This window comes from Spermophilus citellus, assembly GCF_964194105.1.
Source record: "Spermophilus citellus genome assembly, chromosome: 4".
In the NCBI taxonomy this organism is placed as follows: domain Eukaryota; kingdom Metazoa; phylum Chordata; class Mammalia; order Rodentia; family Sciuridae; genus Spermophilus; species Spermophilus citellus.
In genome coordinates this window covers 186,157,145-186,171,860 of record NC_138185.1, presented here as the reverse complement: position 1 = coordinate 186,171,860, position 14,716 = coordinate 186,157,145, and the positions used below count along the sequence as shown (strand labels likewise).

Genomic DNA, 14,716 nt, shown 5'->3' with positions numbered 1-14,716 from the left:
AACTAGTCAACACAAATACATAAAATGTCATACATAAAATGAATCTAGGGATACAGAGCTCATTACTTAAAGCAATCGAATCACTGACAGAAATGGGGTTGCATGGAATTGATCTACACTTCTTCTGACAAGAATACAACCTTCATCCCAACTAAAAGTATTGGTATTTATACAACCTTAACCAAGCCAGCCAAGAAGACAATTGCACCATTTATATGGAAGGGGAACTACACAATTGTATGGTACTACATAATAATTTCATCAGTGAAAAAACATTTCAAACATAAAGAGTTGAAATTGAAGGTAGAAAAGTTTAAGCAAATCATATCCTAATATAAATATTTTTCTGCATATTATTTACATATAACAAAATAATTACTTTTGTCTTATATATATGGTATTAAAATATTGAAGAATTTAAATTTCACCATATTTATAAGTTTAATTTATTAGGTGTATAATGGTTACTTAAGAATATGTAAAAGTCAGGCTGGGGTTGTAGGTCAGTGATAGAGCGCTTGCCTCGGATGTGTGAGGCACTGGCTTCAATCCGCAGCACCACATAAAAATAAATAAAATAAAATAAAGATATTGTGTCCATCTACAACTAAAAAAAAATTAAAAAAAATAATATGTAAAAGTTGCCAGGCACAGTGGTACATGCCTGTAATCCCACAAGTTTAGGAGGCTAGGCAAGAGGACTCCAAATTCAAAGCCAGTCTCAGCAATTTAGTGAGGGTTAAGGTGACCACTAACTAGGATGAGAATTCCAAATGAGGGAAGCCTTCTGGATGAAGGAATAGCTTAACATGTAAATAAAACCACACTGTCAAAGCTGAAAGGTTAAGTAAATTTTGGCCAATACAATTAGAAAATTCAGTATTTCACCCCCAATAAGCTGATAATTCCAAACACTCTGCACAAATCTATGGTCATTCAGGCAAACAAATAAAGTATTGAAAGGAGTTGCTTTTTACTTAAAATCTATGTGATGTGGAATAAATGATTTAACCTCTCTGACTTTAGTTTCCTCATCCTTAAAATAGAGGTAAGACGACTATAGCAAAGGGCTGCTATGAGACTCAGAAGTGACAAAAGAAAAGAAGCTGAACTATAGTGGAGCACACAGAGTAAATGCTAGGTAGTTTTTGTTCCTGGAACCTCCCCTCTGCTGGCCACTCCACCATGAGAGAAACTGCCAGCTCAAGGTCCTCTACCACTCATGGAATTTTCCAAAGGAGGCCCTGGAACTTTGTTGTTCATGACCCAATGCTTCTGGGACTAGCCCTTCCTAAAACTCTTACAAGGTCATCATGGAAATGCTCCTTAGAGGTCTCCCCTGTGACACTCATAAAACTTCCAAAAGGAACTTCTCTGCTTGTTAAAAGCCACTCCTAGGTCTCTCCCACTGCTATTCATGAGTTAGGAGCCATTTCTTCTGACTCAATTCAAAGAAAGACAGAGCTTTATTGTCACCATCTTTTCCTGACCTCTGGTGCCACTTTTCAAGTCCCATGAGCTTTGCCTACTTTAGCCTGCTCAGGTTTATTTACCACCACCGATTCAAGTCAGCCAAAGCTTCACTAAGATCATTCACAGGCTCTTTTCTACTTTAGACAATGCTGGAAAAGCTGCAGCTGTTTGCCTCAGGCCACTGCTCAGGCCCAAGTGGTCTTGACCTTTCCCGTTACTGCTCTGAGCAGCTAAGTGGAGTAAACAACCTCTACATAATTACACCTCCTTGATTCACACAAGTTCTTAGGTGTGGCTTTCCATGGTGGGCTACAGACAACCTTTAAAGGATGCTGAGTGCCACAATTACCAGCTTCATCATAAGAACTGCACAGATAGCTCAGAGCGAACGCACAGATAGCTCAGAGCGAATACACAGATAGCTCAGAGCAAAAACACCACCTCACTTTCTGTAAACCCAGTGATACCCTTGGTCCGGCCCAACAATCTCCTTTTTGTGCCAAAGAAATCATTCTTTGGCCTATCCAAATTCCTCCTACTCTGTTTGATTAGGGAGTCCCTCCCTGAAGTCTGGCAGTGATAACCTAGAGCCCTGCAGAGGACACAGACACTTTTACCTATTGTAAGAAATCTGTGGGGCCATACAATCACCCTACCAGACCAGAGCCTACAGCCATTGCTCAACATTTTAAGGAGCTCAAGGGAGGAAATGCTCACATTTAATTGATTAAAAAAATGATTGAGAAACAGTGCCTTGAATAAATATTTGACAACTGATAGATAGCCTAATTTAATCAATTAATTTCTCTGGGAGTGAATTCAAATCACCTAAATTAGAACTGATTTCTCTCTGGCTGTAGTCATCCATTCAAAACAAAGAGAGAGTCACATAACCACCTAGTAGTTATTATATTGTTAATATGGCTGATTTAGATACCTAGGAAAAGGTTTTAACTTTATGCTTTGTCAAACACTTGACAGTTGGAAAATCCTTACTAACACTTTAGCCTAGAGGATTAATCTCGACTAATGATTAATGGAAAAATATTTTCATTGTTAAGAAAATCTGAAATCTATACCAACACAAATGTAGGTGAATAAATTCTGAAGGAAAAAAAAATCCCTAAAATCAAACCACTTACAGAAGTAGGAAAAAAATAATAAAACATAAAAAACAATCATTTGGGCTGGGGTTAAGGCTCAGTGGTAGAGCACTTGCCTCCCACATTTGCAAGTGTGAGGCACTAGGTTCAATCCTAAGCAACACATAAAAAAAATTAAAAAAAATTTTTTTTAAAAAATCTCATTTAGTGGTGCGTGGATTTCACATTTGAACAAATTGTTTTTATATTTGGTGTAAAAATATGCTTCGTTTGTGACATGTCTTATCAAATCAGGCTTTGATTATATTCATATTATTTTATTCCATTGTTTATGAAAAAGGAAACAGACTCAGATTGTTATTTAAAATGCTGCTCCTTAATTGGGTCCAATCATGTATCATTTCCAGGCTTACATTTTGTTGACTAAAGCAAACTTTAATTCTGAAGGTATAACACCTCACACACCGCCAAATCCCTCTAATACCGAAGTAAAAAGAAATAATAAACCAAAACACCACAGGAGTTTTACATACATACCAAAAAAAAAAGCGTGTCATAAACTGAAGAGGATTATTATAGCAAATCCACATATCTGTAGTTATTTTTTAAAGTTAAAAAAATGGTTGGTTAAGGAATAATATATTGGTTGACTAAGATCTCAAAAACATTAAGGGCTTTTCATACACATCTTATTTCATCACTTTTGAGTTTAGTGCTAATAGTTTTTTGAGACAAATTCTGTCCCCATTGTTTAGAGGGGAGCCTGAAGCTTGGATGCAGAGTTAAGTAACACCTAGAAAGAGTCAGGTCAAGAATGAAAGCTAGGGTTCCTCTTCTAAAACCCAGCCTTCTATCCTTTCCAAGGACTAGTCCTATTGTACAACTGGAACAGCAATTAGTTCTTCCCTGCATTTTTTTATATGTATTTTTTAGTTTTAGGTGAACACAATATCTTTATTTTATTTTTATGTGGTGCTGAGGATCAAACCCAGTGCCTCAAGCACTCCACCACTGAGCTACAACCCCAGCACCTCTTTCCTGTATTTTAAGAGTGACACCGAAAAATGGAGTCAGAGGATAATGAAAAATTGAACCAGGTCACATGGCTACAAAAAAGAAGTCAAATACCTATTGAGGTATAGCAATGAAGGATTAAAACCTAATGAGAGGTTAATATCCAAAACATATAAGGAACTCACACAACTCAATAGCAAGAAAACAACTTTAAAACTTTTAAAAAAACAAGCAAAGGACCTGAACAGACATTTCTCAAAAGAAGACAAACTGATGTATGTAAAAATGCTGAACATCACTAATCATTAGGGAAATGAAAATTAAAACCACACAAGATGCCACCTCATTCTTATTAAAATAGTATTATCAAAAAAAACAAGGATAACAAGCATTGGGAGAATTTGGAGAAAAGAGAACCTCTATGCAATATTTGTGGAAATGTAAATTAGTACAGCTATTATGGAAAATGGTATACAGGTTCCTAAAGAAATTAAAAATAGAACTACCATATGATCCAGCAATCCCACTTCTAGGGTATATGTTCAAAGGAAATTAAATCAGTGTGTACAAGAAATATCTAAACTCCTGTGTTTACTATAGCCTTACTCATAATTACCAAGATATGAAATCAACCTAAGCATCCATAACAAACAACCAGATAAAGAAACTAGCACGAGAGCGCACACACACACACACACACACACACACACACACACACACAGAAATACTATTCAGCCTTAAAAGAAGAAGGAAATCCTATCATCTGCAACAATACCAAGGAACCTAGAGGTCATTATGCTAAGTGACATAAGCCAGGCACAGAAAGAAAATTACATATGATCTCACTTATTTGTGAAATCTAAAAAACCAGAATTCATGGAGGCAAAGAGTAAAATAATAATGGTTAAAAGGACTAGAAGTACAGATGAGAAGGTGAGTATGGGTTGAGGTTGATTAAAGGGAATAAAGTTTCCATTAGACAGAATACATAAGTTCTGAAGATTTATTGTACTGCATGGCGATTATAGTTAATAATTATAAGGACTATATACCTGAAAATTACTAAGATAGTATCTCTTAAATGCTCTTACCATAAAAAAATGTAACTATGTCAGATGATGAATATGTTAATGAGCTTAATTAAATCATTTAACAAATGTATGCATATAACAAAATTTCACACTATGCACCATAATATATATATATATATATATATGTGTGTGTGTGTGTGTGTGTGTGTGTATATATATATATATATATATATATATATATATATATATATATAATTTTTATTTGTCAATTTAGCTTAATAAAGCTGGAGGAGGGAGGACTCTCATGGAATCACTACTAAGGCAGTGTTAGAAAGGGAACTCAATGTAGGAAAGGTATTTTGAATCATAAGAGCAATAAAAACATCAAATGTTAATTTATAAAACTTATTTTGAAATGATCCCAATGGAACCAAAAGTACCATTTGTTCAATTTGATTAAAAAGCCAATAAATGTTTTCAGATGGCACTAACCATTAGGTTACAACACTCACCTGCTCACAGAGGCTGAAAATAAGAAGTGATGATCCTTTAATGTTCCATTTTTCTGGCCTTTACAATTTACCATTTGACTCTTTATTTCTACCTTTTTACTGCCCTTTCCATTCTTCCCCTCCCCAATGTCTCTGATTACACAAGGACATCACCTGAAACAATGCCAATACTTTCTCAAAAACCTGTATAGTGTGCCAGTTCCTAAGCAAAACTGATATGGAACAAAACAAATAAACTGAAAAATAAAATGTCCGTGATGACAGTAGGTATTTACATCACTGCAAATGAGTAATAAATGAGGCAATAAAGGGGCATTGAGTGAAGAGGGAAAGTATCAAACTAAACTTTAAGATAACTTTGCATATAATAGGAAGCTTCAGTGGTCTCGAGATGTAACATTTCACATGTATGTCACAGTCCCTCCAAACATCTGAACTACTGAAGGGTAAAACTTTCAATTTTTTTCCAAAATAGACAAAATTCCAGCTACTAAAGTATATGTATATTTTGTTAACAAGATAACACACTAGTCTACAAGCCTTAGATTATAAAAAATTCAATTTATTACACACAGTCATACTTTTCACTAATATTTTCATTATCACATTCATACTTTTCAATCATTTTATGATATATATGCGAAAAAAGTGGCTGCTGACAATTAAGGAGAGAAGCATTCGGAAATTCTTGAAATTGTGCCTAAATACAAGCAGTAAATTCAACAAGTTCCTCATCAATCAGTGCTTTAGACGGAATACATGCCAATGAACCAGGGAAGGGTAATTTTATTCTTCCTTTTCACCAAAATAAGTTAAACAATTCCTGCATGATTGCATATTTAAAAATCTAAGCTTCATATTTGCCAACATTGTTAGGTTGCTGTATCAACTCTCTGGCTTAAGCCAAATAAAAGCTTTTGCAACTTTACAAGAAACTTCTATTTAGGAAACTGTAAATTTGGACAGGCATAATTGTTTCTGAAGATGTGGTGTTTTTACATCAATTCTTACCTTTCTAACTTTCTAAATTATATGATATTCCACAATGACCATGGTGAACATGTAATTAAAGACTTTGTATATCTAATTATCTGTTTTCTATGTGAGACTAGAAAGAGTAAGATATAACATAATATGGGGGTTTTTTGCTGCCAAATAACTTCAAGTGGTGCCATAATTTTTGGTTTTTAATAGTACAAAAATATTTGATTGACAATATCATAAGAATTCCTGGAGAAATTTTCACATATTCTTATGGAGGAAAAAGAATTTTTGAATAATGAGAGTAAAATAATCATTTTCTTTGTATCTAAATTCTATCAATAGAAAAAAGAAAAATAATGCACTCTTTTCTTCTCTTTGGTTTGGGTCCAACATGCTCCAACATTAAGGAAAGATTCAAGAAACTGAAAGCTCTTTTTCAAAACTTCTCCAAAGTAATGCTGAGGAAATTAAAAGGTGAGTAATATCTTTTTAAAATCCTATATTTTTAACTTCATTTTCACATTTGGGCTTAGATCGTTCACCTTAACCAGCATGACTGCCAGAAGTCAGAAAAGATTAATTATTCCCAACACATAAAAACAAGGCAAACAAATAGGAAAACAAAACAAAGAAACCTCGTGATTTGTTAGCTCCAATGGAATTGCATTTTATCTACTTCAAATCCAGCATAAATCCAGTTCTGCTATCTTGATTGTTATGCCAATTTCTTAATATATATGCTTTACTTTTATTAGTAAAAGTGCTTTTTACTTGGTAATACAATGTAAAATAAGATTAATCCTCAAGGAATTCTGAGTGCTTGAGATTCAAGAAGCTGTTTCAAAATGCAACTACTTCTAAGATTTACCTGTTATGGAAGGCAGAGAAAAGGCAATGTCACTTGGGCCTTATAGCCTTATTGCTGCCTAATATTACAATTTTAATTATATATGGAGATAAACATAGCATAATAGATGCACATTTCTTTTGTTATCAAAGATAATACGCTAGTCTTTTAAAAATATTTTTTTAGTTGATAGACATCTATTTTGTTAATTTATTTATTTGAAGTGCTGAGAATCAAACCCAGTGCCTCATACATGTGACGCAAGGGCTCTACTTCTGAACCACTACCCCACCCCCAATATGCTAGTCTTTCACAGGAGCTTTAGATGGGCAACAATACCATTTATTACCCACGTATTTACCAGGCAGTATGTATAAACCTTTACACTTATTATCATTAATCCTCCAAGTAATCTAAAATAATTTACAATCATATAGTCATAGACTTACAAATTTGCTGCATTGTCTAAAAAGGTCATTTAAAGTCTTTCATGCATAAATTAGTGAAGACATGTACAATCAGCTCACCAAATAAAAAGAGCAATAATAACTGGTGAAAGAAAGTCATAAATTTCCCTTAATAGTTTTGAGTTTGTGAGACTAAACAGCAAACAGCACAGTTATTCAAGAATGGTCTTTGAAACAGATTTTTAAACTTTAGTAAAAAATTTCTAGTCTCCATCACTACCATCACCACCATACACACTGTAGTTTTATTCTTTCAACTTTATCTCAAACCTGAAGCTAACGGCCTACATTAATTCATGTATTTGTCACAGTCAATTGTCCAACTTTTCCCAGTTCAACCTTTGTAAGGCTTAATGCTTTTAACTTCAGAGTCTCAAAGGATCTTCTCCTCGTGAAACTATTACATAGTATATACACCTGTAAGAAAAGGCTTGCATGTTTCTCTTTTAGATTTTTGAGATATATAATGAGGTCCCACTTTATACAAAATAGAAAGAAGTAATATTCCAGTATTTGGATAATCAAGCTCTTAAAAATATATTTCAAAAAAGAGACACTTAAGCAATACAGATAGATTCAATATACAGGTTGAGTATCAAATCCAAAAAGCTCCAAATTATGAAACCTTTTGAGCACCAATGTGACACTATAAGTGGAAAATTCCATGACTGACATCATGTGACCTGGTACAGTCAGAATGTAGACACACTAAAAATAATGTATAAAATCAATTTTAGGCTCTGTATATAAGGTGTATATGAACCATAAATGACTTTTGTGTTTAGATGTGGGTCTCACACCCAAGATATCTCATTATGTCTTATAAATACTCCAAATTCCAAAAGGATATAAGTGTAAAACACTTAGATCCCAAGCATTTTGAATAGGGGATAATCAACCTGTATAATACACATATATACAGTATATGCTATGTAACACCAAAATATAATCTTATTATACTATGATATTGGAAAAAAAATTTAAGTATACATGAATATTATACTACTTAAGAATCACTTAATGAAATGACAAATTCTATATACTTCATTATTAAATCAAAAGTCAATAGACATACAATATGGCCAAGTATAAAATTAGAATGAAAACATAGACCGAAGACCCAAAGACCATCATTAATTAAAAAGAATTTTGTTGTTCCATGGATGTTGGGTTGGTCTACCAATCAACTGCTTTCAGCTTTCTTAATCTATGTAGAATTAGCGCAGCCAAAATTAACAATAAGGGTTAAAATGAACTGCAATTGTTCACAAAACAATGTACAATTAGGAAAATGAAAGAATTACAAGCAAAGTAATGCTACTCTCAAAGCAAGGCACTAACCTTATTATTCTTTTAATAGTTATATTTTACTTAAAATCTCATTTGCAATTTCCTTGGCCAGAAAAATGACTATCCAAAGTGAAACTATATACCAGGAGTCTCACAAATGTTAACTACTCTGTTTAAGTAAAGTCAAGAAGAAAATATTAGTTATCTTTCTAATAAGATAAAGCTAAAAGGAAAGGACAGCCATAAAATTGCAACACACATCCCTAAATTAATACTGCCTGTTTAAAAACAGTTTGTGCGTGTGTGTGTGTGTGTGTGTGTGTGTGTGTGTGGCTAAATAGGTAGATAAATATACTCTGAGGCTAAATAGGTAGATAATATACTCTGAAACTGAATTCATCCTTTGGAATGCAGCTCATTTGCTTCTCCTTGTTTTAAAACAATTCCTTCTGAGTCTATATATTCAAGGTTCCTTTTATACTATAAAGAAACAGGATTTCAAAATGAAATCAATTATTGTTATTTTAATCTTCAGAAAATTATCATGTACAGTAATTAGCAGAATACATATCTATTCTCATATACAACTAGCCCTCAAAGTTACATGGTTGTGAAGTAAAGAAATAAGCATAATATTAATAAAACCTTGGGTCAAACCTTCCAAAACAATGAATTTATAATATGTAGATATGTTGTTACAATAAATAAAAGAGATTGCTCATCTAAATTAAAAGATAAATAATTCTTTAGTTTCATAGTTCAGTTAATACTTAGGGTACATTACCTTAAAATAAAAGTATTTTTTAATTACCATCAAAATTTTTCAAGTGCAACCATATGTCTGTTACTCTCCAAAATTATATAAAGAAAAAACATAAATCCTAAATAACAATAACAAAAGATGTGTTTTTCAGGGACAGCATCTCTCTTACTCAGCCCTGTACACCTCAGTTACTCATTCCACAAAAGTGTCCCACGAATGTTGACAAAATCAACTGAACAGTGAGCTAGTACTTCCAAAGTTTTAAGCTAGGGTGATTTATTTTAGTATTTAGGGAGCTCATAAACAAAGTGGATGAAAACTCTCTAACACATTTTAAAACAATAAATGTGAAGGACCCAGAAAATCAAGTGAATCTTCTATTGTAAGCACATGTCTCCAGCCTACACAGTAAATTGTAAATGATTTCAAACTCTAAAACTCACTCCTGGAACATCCAGATCTCTCCTTCCCCTTCTCCTTTCCCTCCTGCCTACCTCCTCTACCTTGCTCTGCTCTCCTTTCTTCTTTCTCTCTTGTCTTCCTTCCCCACTGCTGATGTCTTCAAAAGGTACTTCGGGAAAACCTGAAACAAAGGACAAAAGGGCCTCCTCCCACTTTCTTTACTCCACACTAACAATCTGCCATTCCTAATGTGACAAAGAGATCCCTGCTAACTATTACAAATGTTCAACTCTCTTCATCTTCTTTTTGCCTAGGATAATATATTCAGAAATAGATGATGAATGATAAGATAGACAGATAATTAAGAAAGTCCTCTGTCTAGACCCACTATCCAGTATATATTTATTCACTCTCAAATTCACATCTCTACATCTAACTCTTAACTTTGCCATGACTTTGAAAAAAAAAAAAATATATCAAAGTGACTTCCATACCCTGGCTATCCAAAGCAAAGTTTTCAAACTTTTGCAGACAGAGAACTATTAGAATAAAAATACAAAGGAAAGAATTCCCTTATAAATCAGTCACCAGTGCTGATGATTTCCCCTTTCCAGTATTTCTTTGGGTCTCTCCCCCAGAGTCTTGGCCCAAGTTCAAACTAGCTCATGACTAGACTCCAGTTTTCTTTGTGCCATAACATTTTTAACATTCTAAAACATCCCCCACACAGAAAATTCATCTTTCAAACATCCCTGGTATATCTCTATGAGAAGATTACTGAAACTTCTCTGGAAATTAGAGTTCATTTTATTTTCATAATTCAACTTTCCCAACATATCCTCCTCACTAGCCACAAGCCTGCTGCATTCCATAGTCATTCGCTGCCCCTCTCCTTGTGCACTTCTATCACTCTCTTCATGTAGCACCCCTCTTAGTAGCTAATGAGACAACTGAATTCACTCTCTATCCAAAACCCCAATCCCAAACCTCTTGAACCATGCATGTTTCTCCCCATCTTAAACTCCATCAAGGGGAAAGAGACAGACCATTTGAGTGTGTGTGCACTTTAAAGCTAGTCAAAACAAAGTCTGTCCACTTTGAAAATTCTGACACTGCATCACTTTCTTTAGAATTCAAATAAATTAAAAATTTATAGAATTCCATTAGCTTTTTGAAAAAATTCATTACACATTGTGCATATGCTTACCCAGCACTGCTTTTTAATTAACTTGTTAGTATCCTAATGGAGATTGTTTTATGCTGAAATTTCCTTTAAAGAAGTGCCTAGGAGAGTGATCTTGTTTACCCAAAACATTCAATAACACTGATGAGGAGGAACAGAATATGACTTGTACAAGCATTAGACAAAATTGGTCACTTTCGTGGAAGTCTCAAATAATTTAGTTACCTGTAATATAAAATATCACTCATTTCAATAAACAAAAATTCCTGGCATTTATTGTCTGGTTTCCAGAACTTTCACAATTTCCTAGATTGGTGATTTTTCCCTGGTGTTTTTTCCTAAGATCACTGTGTTTAATGCCTCAAACCACAGCCCTTAGATTTAGCAAACTCTGTTCCAAAGATTTTAAAGAAACTAACTCATGATTATTTGAGTGACCAATAAAAGGTAAGTACTGCAGGGTTTAAGTTGAGAACCTTTAGAGACTTCTGTCTCCATCCTCAAAACGCTGGCTGTTTATGTTAAGATGACTGACTCCTTGGCCTCCTCTCCCTCACCACCTACATCCCTCTGGATGGTTATGGAGATAACGTGAAATTAAAATTGCACTGTAAACATTGGTGGGCTTATTGAGTCTCCTCCAGGGTGGCCTAGCCAAGGATAATGGCTCCTTTTCAACCTACCTTTGGTGGCTGCTGTCCAGAGTCCCACAACATCAAACTTAAGAACACAGCCAGCATTGGATTCCCCTGGTCATCACCCCCACCACTTCAGTATCCCTATCAGTGCCCCAGGGAATGAAAAACAGGAAGGCTGTAACTTTCAGGTTTTATTGTTGGAAAATTTGTTTCCATGCTTACATAGAAGTGGGAGTAAAAGACAAGGACTTAGGTGTTGTGGTCTAGTCAGTTATTTTCACAGCTGGTCGTGTCAATCACCCTTTCTTAAAAGCTGAATTGACAGGTGAGAAATTCCTTGCCTCCGGGTCATTCCAGGAACTCCTCAGCATCAATTTGAGCTGGGAGAGGGGTCTGGAGTGGAAGGGAGTGGTGCTGAAATCCTGCTGAGTTTGTCCCAGGGGAACTCAGTTGCAGGAAAGAGGATTCCGGCGCCAGGAATGCGCTGGTCCAGGGTCCAGAGGGAAGAGAGAGAAGAGACGGAAAGTCTCGAGTTTAAGGAGGGGCAAGAGAAGAAAAGGGCAGGATGCCTGGAAATGCCACATGAGGGATGGAAATGGGTGAAGAGGATGCAGGCGGGAGAGCAATCGGACTGTTTTAAAAAAAAAAAAAATGGAACTAGGGGAAGACTGAGCAATAGGGAGTACACTGCCTCGGGGTGAGGGCGTCCAACCCCGGCCGGTGCCAGACTCTTCCGGAGCGCAGGCGAGGATGGCTCCAGGATTCACCGGAGCCAGAAAGTTGGCGCGGCCAGGGACGGCCAGCAGGGAAGCGCCCCCTGCGCGGCGGGGAGGCGCCGGGCTCCTTACCTTCTGGTCCACGATGGAGCAAGCCATCTCGCGGACGTGCGCCAGGCTGTAGTCCCCGGACGAGTCCTGCAGCAACAGCACAGGCTCCCGGCTCAGGCCGATCTGCAGATGGAACGAGATGCCCCCGGCCGAAGCCGATACAGTAGTCAGGAACGGCGCCGGCCCCGGCCCCGACCCCGGGACCAGAGCTGCGGCGGCAGCCGCTGCGGCCGCCGCCACAGGCAATAGCGGGCTGGGCGGCCGCAGCAGCGGAGGGGCGCTCATGGCTTGGTGGGGCGGGACGCAGGGCCGAGCAGCCGAGGGCGGGGGCCGGCGGCGCAGCAGCCGAAAAGTTTTGGAGCAGCCGAGCCAGGAGCTTCTTTCTCTGAGAGCCGAGACGGAAAATAAAAACTTTCCGGAAAAGTCCCCGCGCGGGGGGAGGGCGAGGGGATGAGGCGCGGGAAGGGGGGGAGAAGAGGGAAAATGGCCGAGGCGAGAGGACTGAGCCTCCGGGAGCGCGGCCGCCGCGCTAGGGAGGCTCCGCCGCCGCCGCCGCCGCCGAGGAGCAGCCGCCGCGGCGCGCTCTGAGAGACGGGGCGACGGGTCAGCTCGGCCAGGGCGCCGGACGGGGGCGGGGAAGGGGGCGCGAGGGGCGGAGAAGGGGCTCTGGGGGCGGGCACTGTGGAGCCACCACCCGGCAGGCGCCGCAGCCGCAGGAGCCGCGGCGGCCGCAGTGGCCACCGGGTGGGTGCGGAGCCACTGCCCCCTCAGCCCGCAGTTCCGGGGCCCTGATTCTCTGCGTGCCGGGCAGGACGCAGTGGCAGGGCTCAGAGCCGCCTCGGCGTCGGGCGTTGTCGATCGCTTCCCGCGGGCCTCTGATCTCCGTGGGCCCCGCTGCCCGGTCTGCGGACCCGGCGCACCTCCAGTGACCCGTCCCGAGGCTGCAAACTCCCCAATCCTTGTAGACCCCGCCACTTCTTCTAAGTGTTCCAGGACTACGCACTTCTACAAGTGAGGTGACTTTTGATGCACTCAAGAATGCTGAGCCCAGTGGTCCCTCCAGTACCTTATCTTTAGAGGGTAAAGGCAAGATGAAAAGAGCGGGTCATCCGGAACCCAATTACATCCCACTTACAGTTTTTTTTTTTTCTGTAAGAGTAGGAAACCAGTCCATGATAATGTATTTCAATCAATTAAACAATCCCCCCACCCACACACACACACCCTTACACTCAACCCCCACTTGCACCACCCAACTCCTAAGGCACACATAAGTAGCTGAATCAGGAGATGGACTCTTAGAAAAGCCATAAGGACTGGCAAGAGAAAGATTGGATGTAGTGGCCTCTTTCCCTTTACTTGATTCTTTAGGTCCAGAGCTTCTATTTTGGAGTCTCGGAAACCGTTTGCTTTTCTCCTTCACTAGTCTAAAGTCCGCTATGGAGTGGTGCTCCCAGCTCCATCCCAGCATTATTCAAAAGTGTTGTGCCATTATTCAAAAGTGTTGGTGGTGATTGTTTGATGGTACATAGCAAAGTGTGCTTCCCAGGCCCTGGGGCTGAATTCCAATCCCGTCCAGGCATCAGGATAGTCTTCATGGGTGTACAGGGTCCAGATTTCACAAAGGCCACCTTTAATTTAGTCCTGTGGTATAGTCTGCTGTGGCTGTTTTGGAATTCTTAACAAGTTTGAAGAAGGAGCTCAATATTTCATTGTGCAGACTAAGTTGCAGGTCCTGCCTCTTACTTTGCTACTTCCCTGGTGCTTCTGCTTACTTACACAAGCACTCACAAACACCTAAGCAAACTATTGGGTGTATTGTCATTTGTAGTTGGTTACATTTTATTTTGTTCTGCTTTATTTTTTGGTCTTGAACTCTGGTTCTAATACCAGCCTGTTTTGTTTCCTCCCATGTTGAAGTTTGAACATTAGAGAAGCACATCAAGGCAACCATATAAAGCAGGGTTTATTTAAAAAGAGGTAACATAGACTTCTCCCTGGAGGGAGAAGGGGGCCATAGCTGGTATCCTGGTATCCCCAGAAGGGAGGTGTTCTGCCTTTTTTATATATGTGCTAGGCTTCCTTTGTTCTCCTGCTCTCTTTCCCTTACCTCTTCTTCCTGTGTAGACTGTGTAGACTGCCTATCTGATTCTGATTTCAATTCTAGCCCAAGATATTGAAG

The 14,716-nt window shown here is 38.4% G+C and overlaps 1 protein-coding gene across 8 annotated transcripts in view; it reads right to left on the bottom strand.

Moving 5' to 3' along the window:
• PRKD1 (protein kinase D1) overlaps positions 1-13,500 on the bottom strand; it is a 335,410-nt gene extending 321,910 nt beyond the window's left edge. For 4 of the 8 annotated variants that reach the window (XR_014021650.1, XR_014021651.1, XM_081291749.1 and 1 more), the window contains exon 1: positions 12,556-13,500. Coding sequence is in view for 3 of the 8 variants with exons in the window: in XM_081291749.1 (XP_081147875.1) it covers positions 12,556-12,819 (264 nt within the window). In the remaining 5 variants the exon portion in view is untranslated. Of the gene's footprint in view, positions 1-9,978; positions 10,059-12,555 lie in introns of those variants that run through there. The other 4 variants (XM_081291750.1, XM_081291753.1, XM_081291752.1 and 1 more) reach the window with 4 other exon arrangements.
• Positions 13,501-14,716: the final 1,216 nt, after the last annotated feature.